This window comes from Diabrotica virgifera, chromosome 6 (assembly GCF_917563875.1).
Source record: "Diabrotica virgifera virgifera chromosome 6, PGI_DIABVI_V3a".
Classification (NCBI taxonomy): domain Eukaryota; kingdom Metazoa; phylum Arthropoda; class Insecta; order Coleoptera; family Chrysomelidae; genus Diabrotica; species Diabrotica virgifera.
Genome location: NC_065448.1, coordinates 48,756,928 through 48,773,513, shown reverse-complemented (window position 1 = coordinate 48,773,513; position 16,586 = coordinate 48,756,928). Strand labels below are relative to the sequence as shown.

Genomic DNA, 16,586 nt, shown 5'->3' with positions numbered 1-16,586 from the left:
TCTCTCATCAGGAGGCACATATGCTGCTCTCCCTGATCCAACCAAAACAAACCCCAGCGTGCAGTCCCGAATTGCAACGAACGAAATGGCATAGATGCCCTAGCGGCAACTGCTAGCAAAAGACTAAGTTTTCACTCTAATGGCATATAACATATCCCACCAGAATGAAAACAATGGGAACCTTCTCTGGTTACACCTCCGAGGCTTCTACAATTTGCAAGCCATACGGATGCTGAGACTAAGGAAGATGAGGGAATTCTACAATTTACAATTCACGTCACATCTGCTCAGCGCGGTAAAGTTCCAACGAGACTGGTTCCCTTCATACTCCACACAGAGTAAATGTAAATCAAAAATGAATAACCATTTTCAATTTCGTTGCAAAACGAAAATACAGCCGAACCATATTCCAGTCCAATCAGAGAGTGCTGCAAGCACCTCTACCGGTTTCGAAACTTATTAGTCTCTCATCAGGAGGCACATATGCTGCTCTCCCTGATCCAACCAAAACAAACCCCAGCGTGCAGTCCCGAATTGCAACGAACGAAATGGCATAGATGCCCTAGCGGCAACTGCTAGCAAAAGACTAAGTTTTCACTCTAATGGCATATAACATATCCCACCAGAATGAAAACAATGGGAACCTTCTCTGGTTACACCTCCGAGGCTTCTACAATTTGCAAGCCATACGGATGCTGAGACTAAGGAAGATGAGGGAATTCTACAATTTACAATTCACGTCACATCTGCTCAGCGCGGTAAAGTTCCAACGAGACTGGTTCCCTTCATACTCCACACAGAGTAAATGTAAAAATGGTTATTCATTTTTGATTTACATTTACTCTGTGTGGAGTATGAAGGGAACCAGTCTCGTTGGAACTTTACCGCGCTGAGCAGATGTGACGTGAATTGTAAATTGTAGAATTCCCTCATCTTCCTTAGTCTCAGCATCCGTATGGCTTGCAAATTGTAGAAGCCTCGGAGGTGTAACCAGAGAAGGTTCCCATTGTTTTCATTCTGGTGGGATATGTTATATGCCATTAGAGTGAAAACTTAGTCTTTTGCTAGCAGTTGCCGCTAGGGCATCTATGCCATTTCGTTCGTTGCAATTCGGGACTGCACGCTGGGGTTTGTTTTGGTTGGATCAGGGAGAGCAGCATATGTGCCTCCTGATGAGAGACTAATAAGTTTCGAAACCGGTAGAGGTGCTTGCAGCACTCTCTGATTGGACTGGAATATGGTTCGGCTGTATTTTCGTTTTGCAACGAAATTGAAAATGGTTATTCATTTTTGATTTACATTTACTCTGTGTGGAGTATGAAGGGAACCAGTCTCGTTGGAACTTTACCGCGCTGAGCAGATGTGACGTGAATTGTAAATTGTAGAATTCCCTCATCTTCCTTAGTCTCAGCATCCGTATGGCTTGCAAATTGTAGAAGCCTCGGAGGTGTAACCAGAGAAGGTTCCCATTGTTTTCATTCTGGTGGGATATGTTATATGCCATTAGAGTGAAAACTTAGTCTTTTGCTAGCAGTTGCCGCTAGGGCATCTATGCCATTTCGTTCGTTGCAATTCGGGACTGCACGCTGGGGTTTGTTTTGGTTGGATCAGGGAGAGCAGCATATGTGCCTCCTGATGAGAGACTAATAAGTTTCGAAACCGGTAGAGGTGCTTGCAGCACTCTCTGATTGGACTGGAATATGGTTCGGCTGTATTTTCGTTTTGCAACGAAATTGAAAATGGTTATTCATTTTTGATTTACATTTACTCTGTGTGGAGTATGAAGGGAACCAGTCTCGTTGGAACTTTACCGCGCTGAGCAGATGTGACGTGAATTGTAAATTGTAGAATTCCCTCATCTTCCTTAGTCTCAGCATCCGTATGGCTTGCAAATTGTAGAAGCCTCGGAGGTGTAACCAGAGAAGGTTCCCATTGTTTTCATTCTGGTTGGATATGTTATATGCCATTAGAGTGAAAACTTAGTCTTTTGCTAGCAGTTGCCGCTAGGGCATCTATGCCATTTCGTTCGTTGCAATTCGGGACTGCACGCTGGGGTTTGTTTTGGTTGGATCAGGGAGAGCAGCATATGTGCCTCCTGATGAGAGACTAATAAGTTTCGAAACCGGTAGAGGTGCTTGCAGCACTCTCTGATTGGACTGGAATATGGTTCGGCTGTATTTTCGTTTTGCAACGAAATTGAAAATGGTTATTCATTTTTGATTTACATTTACTCTGTGTGGAGTATGAAGGGAACCAGTCTCGTTGGAACTTTACCGCGCTGAGCAGATGTGACGTGAATTGTAAATTGTAGAATTCCCTCATCTTCCTTAGTCTCAGCATCCGTATGGCTTGCAAATTGTAGAAGCCTCGGAGGTGTAACCAGAGAAGGTTCCCATTGTTTTCATTCTGGTGGGATATGTTATATGCCATTAGAGTGAAAACTTAGTCTTTTACAATCTAAAAAGTTGCAAGTCTCTAGGTGCTGTATTTAAAAATCGATTTATTCCGGTCTTTTTAGTGCTAAATGCGGTAGTTCTAAATGTCTAGTACGGTAGTTTTCACATCTGGCAGTGGTTCCTTTTTGGACCGTCCCTTTCCGTCCATTTTTCTGAATTCCAAACAGCGACACAGATAGAAAGGATGATATCCATTCCGTGTAATCCTTTCCTAGATGAAAATAATAAAAAGAATTCGTATAAAAGAGTGGATTCTAAACAGAAATAAGAATGGAATAATCACATAAATATAATAAAGGGGGACATGAGAAATGTGGAAATACGCTTGTTGGAGGAAGGCGTTGGATAGGAACGGCTGGAGAAACATTCTTGAGGAGCCTAGGAGCTACACAGGTTTATAAAACCAGAATACATAATGAGAATCAATGAAATCAGAGTGATGATTAAGATAAATCACCAAGCGGGGGAAGAACACTCGGTCTTCCGCGCAATAGATGGAGTTTAAGTAGTGATGAGCAAAACAAGAACAAGACCAAGACCAGGCTAGTCTTGGTCTTGTTCTTGCCAGCTTGGTCTTGCACTAGCCGGTCTTGTTCTTGGTCTTGCTGCAAGAGTCTTGCTGGCCTTGCTTTTTTGGTAGTAATAATTTGAACTAAATTTCGAATAAAATGTACATTGAAATAAATAAAGATGTGAAGAATGAAACTATATTTTTTGCTTTAAAATTTTAAAAGAATGTAGAATGTAGTTTCAAACGAATACCAATTTTAACATTATACATTCACCTAATTATTTCATTAAAAAGTATGTTTCAAATATAAAGGCTTATTTTCAAATTTCAATTTTAAGTTGAATTGAGACGCAACCTGCTTTTTATACATTCAATAGCATATGATATAAAAGAAAAAAAAGTGAAAAAAAAAAAGAAGAAAAAAGAAAAAGTTATTAGTTACATTTTATTTTATTTGGAGGAAATACGCGCTTTATTTAATTATACATACTTATATACAAGGCAAAAGCAAAACTGTGTTTTTTATGTGGAGAAAAAATTTAAAAAAACCTTCAATTTTAACCTAAGCTTTGGATTTTGCGATACCAAGCTTGACACATTACAATCGACAACCAGTTAGGTCACAATGCTTTCACAGTATTGTGAATCCCTTTTCAAAATCTATTATGATATTTTTTGGTATTAATTTTAAATTTAACGACCTACATTTTTCCTCGATTATGCGAAAAGAATTGAAATAAGTGTCAGTATCTTTATTAGACAAAAAAGCGAAAACTACTGGTACATAAAAACCGTTTTTAATGGCATTTTTTTTAAATGGATTTCCTTATCTATAATTACATTTTTTTGTCTTACAAGTAATTGGCCTTGAACTGTCGCCGTTTGAAAACTTGCCTTCTGGACACTTCGAAGGTTGAGAAAATGCAAACCGTTTGACTTAATCAAAACGACTTAAAAATATAACCAAAATATATGTATTTTAAAAATTCGATATTGTTTTAAGGTTTATTACAATGTCAGTATACGGAGAGAGTCTGTAATTTGGAATAAATTCAATATCTCAAATATTAATTATTGTTTTTTTGCAAAATGCTCAGACCCGTCGATTAGTATTTCAAATTGTCCTCTTTGACATACAATAGTAATGTATACAGGGTGTCCCAGTTTAGAGATATGACAACATCGTTGATTTTCTTAAATGGCAACACTGTCATTTTGATAGCTATTTTCATAGGGTGTGTAAAGTTATACATAACTGCTAAATATAAAATTTTTATTTTCTACCATTTACAAGATAATAAAAAATAACAAAGTTATATCTGTAATTTGGAATAAATTCAATAAATTCAAATATTATTTGTTTTTGAAGATATTCTTCTTTAGCGGCGAATCGATTGAGGGTAAAATTTGATTGATCCAGGCGCATGCGCACACCGACAGTATGGTATTAGTCGTTATACGGGCTCTGATTGGGTGTTGAAATTTTGAAATGATCTGTCAATAATTGTTCAATATGGAGGTTATCGGTAAACAAAAATATTGTATAATATTAGTTTTTATTGATGTGTGTACAGAAATAAAAACAAATTTATAATTATAGTGACTTTATAAATAGTTTTGAAAAGCCGCAGGTACGCAATTCTAAATGTTTCAGTTGGAAATACCTAATAGTTTCAATAACTATCTATTTGGAAAATGTAAACAAAATAATGTAGTTACCTATTAGTAGGCAATGCTTTAATTTACACAATCTGATTACGAACAAACTTTCTACAAATCTTCATCTCATATATCGTTTTCTTACTCTATATTTTGTTGTATTTTATTTCGACAAAAATCAAACTAATAATTTTATTAAATTCATATAAATTTATGGTGTAAACGTTTAGTTTGTGTATATTCCCACATGACGTATACGCGAATGTGGTGCAGTTTGAAATGCCGTCAACTTTCGTACGGCGCGGTACACGTGAAGTGGATTCAAGCCCCAAGCAAGTTATTATTTTTTTATTTTTTTTATAGATTTTATGATTGTAAGTATATTATTATATAATTTTTGAAGATATTCTTCTTTTTTGAAAGTGGTAGATAAGAAAGTTAGTTTGATTTTTAAATAAAATAAGTACAAATAACCTTTTAAGTATATTTACTTCGTTTAAATTACCTATTATATAATAGAAGAATATCTTCTTACGTGCGTACAAAGTACACACACATTCTTGAAAAATTGAAGCATTGAAAAATGCTCAGACCCGTCGATTAGTATTTCAGATTGTCATTTTTGACATACAATAATAATGTATACAGGGTGTCCCAATTTAGAGATATGACGTCATCATTGATTTTCATAAATGGCAACACTCTCATTTTAATAGCTACTTTAATAGGGTGTGTAAAGTTATACACAACTGCAAAATTTCAAATTTTTATTCCCTACCATTTACAAGATAATATAAAATAACAAAGTTGTGAAAAACAAGTAATCAAATAATAATTGAATTATTTAATTATTTCAATTAAGCAAATGCTCATAATGTTGCCTTTAATTATTGTCAAATAGTCAATGAGCAACATTATGAACATTTGCTTAATTGAAATAATTAAATTAAATTATTATTCGATTACTTGTTTTTCATAACTTTGTTATTTTTTATTATCTTGTAAATGGTGGGGAATAAAAATTTTAAATTTTGCAGTTATGTATAACTTTACATACCCTATTAAAATAGCTATCAAAATGACAGTGTTGCCATTTAAGAAAATCAACGATGACGTCATCTCTCTAAACTTGGACTCCCTGTATATATTATTATTGTATGCCAAAAAGGACAATTCGAAATACTAATCGACGGGTCTGAGCATTTTTCAAAAATACAATTAGTATTTGAATTATTGAATTTATTCCAAATTACAGACATAACTTTGTAATTTTTTATTATCTTGTGAATGGTAGAGAATAAAAATTTGATATTTTGCAGGTATGTATAGCTTTACACATCCTATCAAAATATCTATCCAAATGACAGTCTTGCCATTTAAAAAAATCAACGATGACGTCATATCTCTAAATTGGGTCACACTGTATACATTATTATTGCATGTCAAAAAGGACAATTTGAAATACTAATCGACGGGTCTGAGCATTTTTCAAAAAAACCATTAGTATTTGAGATATTGAATTTATTCCAAATTACAGACTCTTTCTGTATATAGGGTGAGGCAGATAAAGGGCCTATTAGAAATATCTCGAGAACTAAAGGCAACTGAATTACGAAAATTGGAATAAGGGAGTTTTGAAGGCTGATCTATTTAATGAAAATATTTTCATCTATTTGGTGCTTCCGGTTATACCGGAAGTTGCTTATAGCTTCGTTTTTTTAAATGGGACACCCTGTATATTTTTACATTTTTGGATTCTCCTCGATTTCTTCTTTCTTAAAATATGAGGTTATGTAAAATTATACTGTGTAGGTTAAAATATAATTACGTTTTCTTTTTTACGTACTTTTTTACTTCTTAAGCATTCCCTATACCTAACTGCTTTAATTTGTGCTTAATTGTTAATCGCACCAAGAATCTTAAGTTCGATGGTATTTTGATAGATCAACCATTATTGGCAATTTTAAGTATTAGTCTAGATTAATATGTATTTATTTGTAAAAAATTATTTGTGATTGAATATTTTCACGGCCAACCTAATACAATTTCACGTATTTTGTGTTGCAATTAATGTTTGGCTTGAATCACCATTAACTCACAAATTAAAGCAGTCAGGTATAGGAAATGCTTAAGAAATTAAAAAGTACAATAAAATAACATTTCATTACAATACTAAAATACAGGGTGTTCCATTTAAGAAAACTCAGAAAATACTCATTTCGAGTTTCGACCAACCCTGTATACTAAAATGAAAAATTTAACTATACCAATAATTCTTAACAATAGTAGACTATACTAAAAATCATTTGAATATAAATAGAGTTTATTATGTCAAACTACTACAATCCTACAGGGTGTGAATGTTGCTACGAAATTAATAAGAAAACGTAATTACCTTTTAACCTACCCTGTATAATATTACAAAACCTTATATTTTAAGAAAGAAAAAATCGAGGTGAATCCAAAAATGTAATAATATACAGGGTGTCCCATTTAAAAAAACGAAGTTACAATGAACTTCCGGTATAACCGGAAGTAGCAAAGAGACCAAATTATTTTCATTAAATAGTTCACACCTCAAAACCCCTGTATTCCAATTTTCATGTTCTTCTTTTCTATAGTTCTCGAGATATTTCTAATAGGCCCTTCATCTGCCTCACCCTGTATTCATCATCATCATCATCCAACCAATTTACGTCCACTGCTGGACATAGGTCTCCCCCAATTGTTTCCACACTTCACGGTTTTGTGCTGATTTTTGCCAGTTTTTACTAATCCGCCTGATATCATCTGTCCATCGTGTAGGCGGCCTTCCTCTACTTCGTTTATCTTCTCTTGGTCTCCACTCCATCAGCCTTCGTGCCCATCTTGAATCTTTCAGCCTGGCGACGTGTCCTGCCCAGTTCCATTTGAGCCTGGTGATACGTTCTACAACATCTGCGATACCGGTTGTTTGTCTGAGATCTTCATTTCTTATTTTATCCCGTAGAGTTACGCCCAGCATGGATCTTTCCATGCGCCTTTGAGCAACCCGCATTTTCGACGCTGTTGCCTTGGTTAGAGTCAGTGTCTCTGCTCCATATGTCATTACCGGTAGCACACATTGGTCAAACACTTGTCTTTTTAAACCGATCGGTATACTGCTCCTAAATATGTCTCACCCTGTATTATTGAACTAAAAAAATAAAGTTAAATAATAAAAAACCAATTTCGCAAAAAAGTGCAAGAATGTTGCAGGTTGGTCTTTGTCTTACGTAGTCTTGCAAGGTTCGGTCTTGGTCTTGCTGCAAGACCAAGACCGCAAGACCAAGACCAGTCTCGCTCATCACTAAGTTTAACCTTCATACACGTATTAATCCGCTAATTAACAGGTAGAATTGCTTATACAAGGAAAGAAGAGGAAGAAAATAAAGAGTGGCAGATGTGTAGAACACATCAAGGGTGTTGTACATATTACATGCTAATAAGTTCAATATAATTTCAACCATTTAAAAATATTACTAATAACATACCTACTTACCCCAAAATTTTTCAAAAATACGTCTATCAAATATGGCATTGCTATCGTAAACACCGAACTGCCAGCTGTTACGAATCCATTTACTTTTCCTAAATATTTCTTAAAGTAGTGTCCTAGAATCGCCAGTGAGGGTGTGTACATTAAGGCTCCTCCTAGCCCATACATAACTCCATACGTAATACACATGATGACTATATCGTCTATGAAGAAAGAAGATAGTAACATGCCACCAGAAGCTATGGCGCCGCCCAAGAAAGTGGTCCGTCTGATGCCGATATAATCAGTAAGTACTCCAGCTACTGGAGAAACGAAGAATACTGTGCCCATTGAGAAGGAGCCAATCAAAGCTGAAACAAAAATATGTACTATATAATATCACTCTAAGCTGTAACAATAATAGATTTTCTTAGAAATTAATTATTTCAGACTAGATCATAAACAACCGATTCCTTTAATGGTCAGAAAGTAAAGGAATAAGAAGGTCGATTGAGTTGAAGGTACGACAAGCAAGAAGTTCAAAGGTTCTTCTAACACAAAAGTATCCTCAATTGACACTACTTTATCACTTGTTTCTATTATTCAACAGGAAATGTATCAAAAAATTCATCAGTTAATTCCATAGCGTCATTTAACTTGAAGCTAAATTTCTTCCGTCAACGATACTTTAAGTGTAGCCCACACTAGTCTGATACATTTTTTAGGTACCTATATCCAAATGCTCGATACTTTTTCACATGAAGAGAAACTTTACCTTCGTAACAAGTTGTCTATATCTCCTTTAAGGGAAGATTTGGTCTATACTAGATCTGTCCTTTCTAAAGCCGGCCTGATACTCTTGCAAGATTCTTTCCGTATATACTCCAGAGAAATAAGATTTTTCTCGTGACACATCCCCTTCCAGGCCGAAATCAAATTTTTTGAGTAGTATGGACATCTATAAGAATAACCTACAGTCGGAAAAATGAAAGAATACCCATGAACGATCATATCAATCACTTATTTTGTATTTGCTGTCTTTTTCTATAAATAACAAACGTTTGTTATTTCGCCTATATCTCGAAAACTATTAAAGTTAGAGAAAAGTCACTTAAGACCTTTTCTATTTGGAATGATCTATAAAACCTAAAAAAATTGTCCGATGAAAAAAATAAGTTTTAGGAAAAAACAAAGAAAAAATTAAAAAAATGTTTGATTGTTTTTTGATCTTGGCCACATGCAAATTTGTTAAAAGGGGACCTACACCAGGAAAATAAGGCAAAAATATACTATGTTCGGGACACTTGAGCAGCCAGGTTGCAAATGGGTTTTTTGGGTACTATATACCTAATACATTATAAATACAAAAATGCCCGTCACAGTTTGGACGAGAAATTTAGTTATTAACAAATAAGGGCCAAAAATGAGAGTTTTTTCGTTTAAATCGCTACAGGTAAAAATAGGGTAATTAAATGTCTTATTTATATTTTTCTTTTAGTAGATGAGTCAAGGTTTAAAATAGCGTTTTTTGAATTTTGGTTCGATTATTTGTTGCTTCGGATATTGCAAAATAAAACTAAAATTTCGGAAATAAAAAATTTGCTATAACTTTTGCGAAAATGAATTTAGGACTTTCATATTGCATGAAAAGTTGAGTCAAACAGTCCATAAAATGCACAAAAAATTTTAAGACGATGCGTCAATTAGTTTAAATTTTATTCAATTTGTTTATCCCAAAGAGCTTTTTTCGCAATGTTATTGTTCAGAAAATAATAATGATACAGCAATTCTGTGAAAACAACATGAAAGAAGAATAGTCATATTTTCAATGCATTTAAAAAAATCATTAAAAAGTCACTTTTATCACTCAGAAAACATTTTACTAAAATATAGTCATTTTTGGCTTATAAACAATAGGGAACTTGCATAAATTTTTAAATTCGAAAAAAATGTTATAAATCACAACACAACATAATTTAAAACATGTATCAAAGATAAAAAAGTTTTGTTTGTCTTTCGTTTGGCCCCTAAAGACGATTAAAAATTCAAATTACAACAGGTGGTCCAAAACGCGTCGTGACGTCACTTGGTTTTACATTTATATTTTTCCAATAAAGTAAACAGAATTTTAAATTAGACGTTATAAACGTCAGTAGAAAATACATTTATGTGACGTTACAAGTGTTTTTGATCGTTTGAACTATTCATAGAAAAATTCGTACTTTTACAAAATGGTTTTATTTTCAATAGTAAACCTTCGTTCCTTTCCTTCAAAAACAGTATAAAACTACAATTTTAACAAACTGGTATATATTATTACAATGACATACGATAAATGTCATTAGAATATAAATATTTTTGACTTATTCCACGACGATGAGCTTGCCAAATACCCAAGTAGGTGGAGGCCAATAAACTAAAGAAGGAGAAGAAGAATATACCTAAATATAAGGTTGTGTCTAGGTATACGTTACCGTGTACGCAAATAAAAAAGTTAGAGTGTCAGTGATTTCTTATTTTTTATTTGTTTTTAAATTAACTATGGAGTGTGGACAATTATTTAGTTCTTTTAATGGGTTTAAGAACATTTTAAAACAGTACGAAAAAGATAAGAGACTATAAATTAATATATATTTTTTTTTAGTTATAAATGAAATAGTATGTATTACCGTAAAAGATTAAAATAAAAAGAAGACCTAAAGCTTTCACAATAATAATTAACTTGTTCTGAAGCTATTATCCTTGTGGCATTTTTGTAATCAACTATTCTAAATGGGAACTAAGCCACAATTTAACCAAAAAATGATTTTATTAACGTTTCGACGTCTAAATCGGACGTCGTTGTCAAAATACAAAATATTATTAAATTAAACAAAAATGGTGTTGCTTATTAAAAAAGTTTTCTAATAATTTATTTAATCTGACTAATTTTTGTATTTTGACAATGACATCCGATTTGGACGTCGAAACGTTAATAAAATCATTTTTTTTAGTTAAATTGTGGCTTATTTCCCATTTAGAATAGTTGATTATAATAATTAACTTACGTATAAAAATTATTTTAACAATATTTTTTACGTGTTATGTCAACTAAATACATATATTTATTTTGCTAACCTAAATATATACTTTAATATATACATTGATTTATTACAATTAAGTTTGAAACACCTGAATAGTTCTGCTTCCCTTCCTTTAACAAATATTTTTCTATAAAACACACGCTAAACATATCAAAATAGCATGTACCAAAATATACAGTCACTGCGCACGCTAAATAATAACGTCACTGGCTTTTTTTATACATACCTAACTTTTTTATTCACGTACACGTTAGCGTGTACCTAGACACAGCGAAATATAACCATAATAATAACTAATGTAAAACTATGTGACGTCACGGGTCGTTTGAACTATTTTATACCGCTGAAGACTTTAAATACGTATTTCTAAGTTATTACGAGTTTTTGAAGCGTGAAATTTTGGAAATCTCATTTTTAAACAAGACTGAACATTATTATGTAATAAAAAAAAATTGTGCAAGTTCCCTATTTGAATAACTTTGTTAATATTGACTGTAGGCTAAAACTACAATGGAATTTAAAAAACTGGTATTTTTATACCAATTTTCAAGGAAAAACTTTTCGCCTAGGTTAATTACGGTCAAAGTTAGCCACTTTTTTTATTTAATTGACGGCTACTTTGTTTATAACAATTAAGCAACCTAACTAGAGCCATTTTGAAGTTGAAGATATATAGGTTATATATGAAAAAGTTTGAGTAAACTTTGAACCTCAACAGAGTGGTTAATAAAGCTTTAAAAATGGCGTCCGAACGGAATTAATTCGTGGTCGGAGGAGGGGAATTACTAAAATACGTGCACTCAAAAAATAAAACTGATTCTGCAAACATTTGCTGCGATTAATATCGCTGGAACTTGTTGATGGATTTTGATCATAATTTTTTTAATTTGTATGTACTCGTAGTCTTATAGATAGAGTACGTTATGTACACACAACCTCACCTAACATTACAAAATGTTAGGGGGAACTCCCCTTACCACTCACGGACATGAAAAATAGATTACGACCGATTCTAAGACCTACCGAATATACATATATAATTTCATAAAAATCGGTCAAGCGGTCTCGGAGGAGTATGGAAACTAACACTGTGACAGGAGAATTTTATAGATGTAAATATTTAGATGGCTATTAACAAATAGTGGTTGGTGATAGAAGAGTGAAAATTAAGGGTTGTATGTATTTTTTAATTCTAGATCATATAAAATTAAGGTAGATCATTTTGTCCAAAAAACTAAAAAAAATGTCAGGGGGGCAACCCCCCTTATAACTTAGGGATATAAAAAATATATTAAAACCTCTTCAACGTCCTACAGGATAAACGTGTAAAATTTTATAAAAATCGGCCAAGCCGTTTCGGAGTAGTATGGTAACTAACACTGTTACAGGAGAATTTGATGTATATAAAAGTAACTGCGAATTAAATAATAAAAGTGGCTAGTTTTGAACCTAATTAACCTAGGCAAAAAGTTTTTTCTGAAAATTCGTATAAAAATACCAGCTTTTGAAATCCTAAAGTAGATTTACTCTATAGTCAATATTAACAAAGTTATTCAAATTGTTTAGAAGCCAAAAATGACTCTATTTTACTAAACTTTTTTCGGAGTGATAAAAACGACTTTTTAACGATTTTTTTCAATACTTTAAAAACATAACTATTATTCTTGCATGTGGTTTCCACAGAATTGCTATGTCATTATTATTTTCTGAACAATAACATTGCGAAAAAAAGCTCTTAGCGATAAACAAATTGAATAAAATTTAAACTAATCAACGAATCGTCTTAAAATTTTTTGTGCATTATATAGAATGTTTGACTGAACTTTTCGTGCAATACGAAAGGCTTAAGGCCATTTTCGCAAAAGTTATAGCACATTTTTTATTTTTGAAAATTTAGTCTAATTTTGCACTTTCCGAAACAAAAAAGGATCGGACCAAAATTCAAAAAGTGCCATTTTAAACCTTGGCTCATCTACAAAAAGAAGAATATTATAAATAAGATATTTAATTACCCTATTTTTACCTGTAGCGATTTAAACGAAAAAACTGCCATTTTTTACCTTTATTTGTTAATAACTAAGTTTCTCGTCCGAACTGTGACGGGCATTTTTGTATTTATAATGTATTATGTATATAGTACCCAAAAAATCCATTTGCAACCTGGCTGCTCCAGTGTCCCGACAAAAACCTTAATTCTCTGGACTAACCTTTTCAAGCAAGATAATGAAAAAAATTGAATCAATATTTTTCCGTACATATATTATTTACGCATATACAGTGATGAGCGCGCTGATAACCGGCAAAATAGCTCAAAAGATGGAAAATGTATTAAGTTGTAAGATAAAAAGAAATGAAACTACTGGAGGTGGGATTTTATCGGTATTAACTTATAATTTACATTACCATTATGGATAGTTTCCACCTTTATAACTTTAAACGTCAGCTAGTTTACCTCGGTCATAATTCTAATTCTACGTATGACGTTTCTTCAAACTCAGATTTATCAGGTTATGTACCTCTTCTTCTTTTTGGTTTATTGGCCTCTACCTGCATGGGTATTTTGGCCAGCTCATTCTCTCAGAATAAAGAAAAAATCCCTTAATAATCTACATCTACATTTATAGTTAATATCGGACAAATACAACAAAGTTAAAAACTTTTCTCGCTCAGGAATAACTACCGACTATTACATAATCTGCTTCTACTTCTTCTTCACCTTCTTTGATTAATTGGCAATTTTAGGTTGTTATGGCACAAATAAAACAGAGGTAAAAACTTTCATCTGACACAAATAGACGTCAAACCGAAATTTAATTTCAAACTAAAACTGTCGATTATTCCAAACTAAAATAATAAAACACACAAGAAGCATCAGGTCCTAAAACTAAACATTTCCAAATTCACAAATACCTATAACGAAACCATTTGACTGAGTGCCAATTAACTAAGTATAAAATAAATAATATTAAATTCCATAAACATGAAAATGCTGCACTGATTCTTAGAAGCATTTCCCGAACTTCTAATCTGATTCTCCTCCATACAACTACTGAAGTGGGCTCTAGTGAACGTTAAATTAAACTATAACACTTCGAGTTCGAGAAGTGGTTTTCTACGGTAAACAGAAACTTTTTGCTGAAAAAACAATTCGTGGAAATCATGGTTTTAACGGTAGAAGAAAAAGTGCAAATTGTTGTCTGGCATGCTAATGGATTACCAGAGAACATGATCAGACAACAATTTAGAGATATGTACCCAAATAGGCCAACACCAACACGATCGACAATTCAGTCTATTGTACGTAATTTTTTAAATTATGGATCCGTGTTTACTCCAAGAGGAATTCGTAGACGACGAGAGGTAAACCCAGATTTAGAACTAAGGGACACTTTGATTTGTGCAAGTATTGAACAAAATCCTACTCAATCAACATCTTTTCTCGGAGAACAGTTTGGACTTTCAAGATTTACAGTAGGTAAAATTTTGAAAAAGCATGGATACCGTCCCTACAAGTTACATAAATCCAACGAACAATTCCCTGGAGATCAATATCGACGTTTAGAATTCTGTCAAAATGCAATGGAAATGTCACATCAAGATGAACATTTTTTACAGAATGTTTTGTTTACCGATGAATGTACGTTTTCACTGCATGGACGTCACAATTCAATGAACACTCGGTATTGGTCTCGAAGAAATCCTCGTCAGATTTATGTCGCTCGTACTCAGCGTCCTCGAAAAGTAAATGTTTGGGGAGGCATAATAGGGAATCATGTCATAGGTCCATTTTTTATAGACGGTATGTTGACTGGGCGGAAATACTTGGAACTTCTGCAAAATCAAATTGTCCCGGCCCTTCGTAATTTACCAATACCTTTCGATTCCATATGGTTTCAACAAGATGGTTGCCCTGCACATAATTCTCGCATCGTCAGGGAATATCTCAGTGCTACTTTTCCTAATAGATTGATTAGTGGCCACGGAGATATTTTCTGGCCTGCAAGATCACCTGATCTTTCACCTTGTGATTTTTTTATGTGGGGGTATATCAAGTCCAAACTATATGGAATTGAGGACGATAGGCCTAATACTCTCCAAGAATTACGGGAAAAGATCTCTGATACAATGAGAGGTATTAGTCCAGAAACATTATCTAATGTTAGACGGAATTTTTACAATAGGCTGGGTTATTGTTCCGCTGCTTATGGTGGCTTATTTGAACATTTTTTGTAAACAGATTCATTTAGGACTTTTTTTTTATTTTTGTAGAATTTTTTATTTTCGAAAGTATGACATTGTTTTTTCAGTAAGCGTTTCATGTTTTACTTTAAACTACTTCAGTGCTGCAGATATACAACGGAGATGTAAGGTGGACAACATTAATAACTGGGTGAAAAACAGAAGAATATAATGGAACGACCACATAAGCCGAATGACAACAAATAGAGTAGTCAGGACAGCGAGAGACGGTTCCCCAATAGGAAGACGATCAGTGGGAAGACCACGAAAAAGATGGAACGACAACTTCGGTAGGCACATTGAAAAACAGACAGAGTCATGTCTACATAAAATGAAGAAGAAGACTTTAAACATTTCTAATAAAGACTAACACAAATGTTAAGTAATTCAAAGCAAACAATATCTGCATAATTTCAAATTTTAATATTTAATTATTGCAATAAAGTCATAAATGTGGGATTTGAAACAACCTTCGACAATTCTGAAGTGACAGGAGTGAATCCGAGACGTCTAAAATCATGGTAAATAGAAATTAAGTTAATTTTAGAATAAAAAAATTACTATGAATTAAACTGTTTTTATTTACATTTGCTTTATAGGGCTTTTCATCGATTGTCATTTGTTTCGAGCTTTTGTATAATCTGTGTATAATATTAATATACAGAGATTATACGACATATGACAGCTAGAAACAAATGACTGTGAATGAAAAGCCCTATTGTCTTCAATTGATTTTTGCTTTATGCGAAAAAAAAATGTCGTATTAACGTCAAACGTAGTTATGAGGAAAGCAAAATATTGGAAATGAAATTGATAAAATAATAAATAATTTGAACAATATGTCAAAAATTACGTACGACTAGATAATTCAGTGTTGCTGTATGGGTGGAGGCCTGGACCTTAAAGAAAGACATAAGCGATCGACTTAAAGCATTCGAGATGTGGACCTGGCGAAGAATATTAAAAATAAGTTGGGTAGATAGAATAACAAATGTTGAGGTCATCAGAAAGATGAAAAAGGATAAGGAAACCGAGGCCACATTACGGAATCTTGTAATGATCGGCAGTTGCCCCTGAGCTAGAAAGATTTTTGCCTTTGTTGTATTTGTCCCATTATAATTCAAAATTGCCAATTAACTAAA

At 33.2% G+C, this 16,586-nt stretch overlaps 1 protein-coding gene across 3 annotated transcripts in view; it reads right to left on the bottom strand.

Annotated features, from left to right (window-relative positions):
- LOC114335574 (monocarboxylate transporter 10) overlaps positions 1 to 16,586 on the bottom strand; it is a 208,131-nt gene that overhangs the window by 87,493 nt on the left and 104,052 nt on the right. For all 3 annotated transcript variants that reach the window (XR_007698513.1, XM_050652808.1, XM_050652809.1), the window contains exon 2: positions 8,147 to 8,493. Coding sequence is in view for 2 of the 3 variants with exons in the window: in XM_050652808.1 (XP_050508765.1) it covers positions 8,147 to 8,493 (347 nt within the window). In the remaining variant the exon portion in view is untranslated. The remainder of the gene's footprint in view (positions 1 to 8,146; positions 8,494 to 16,586) is intronic.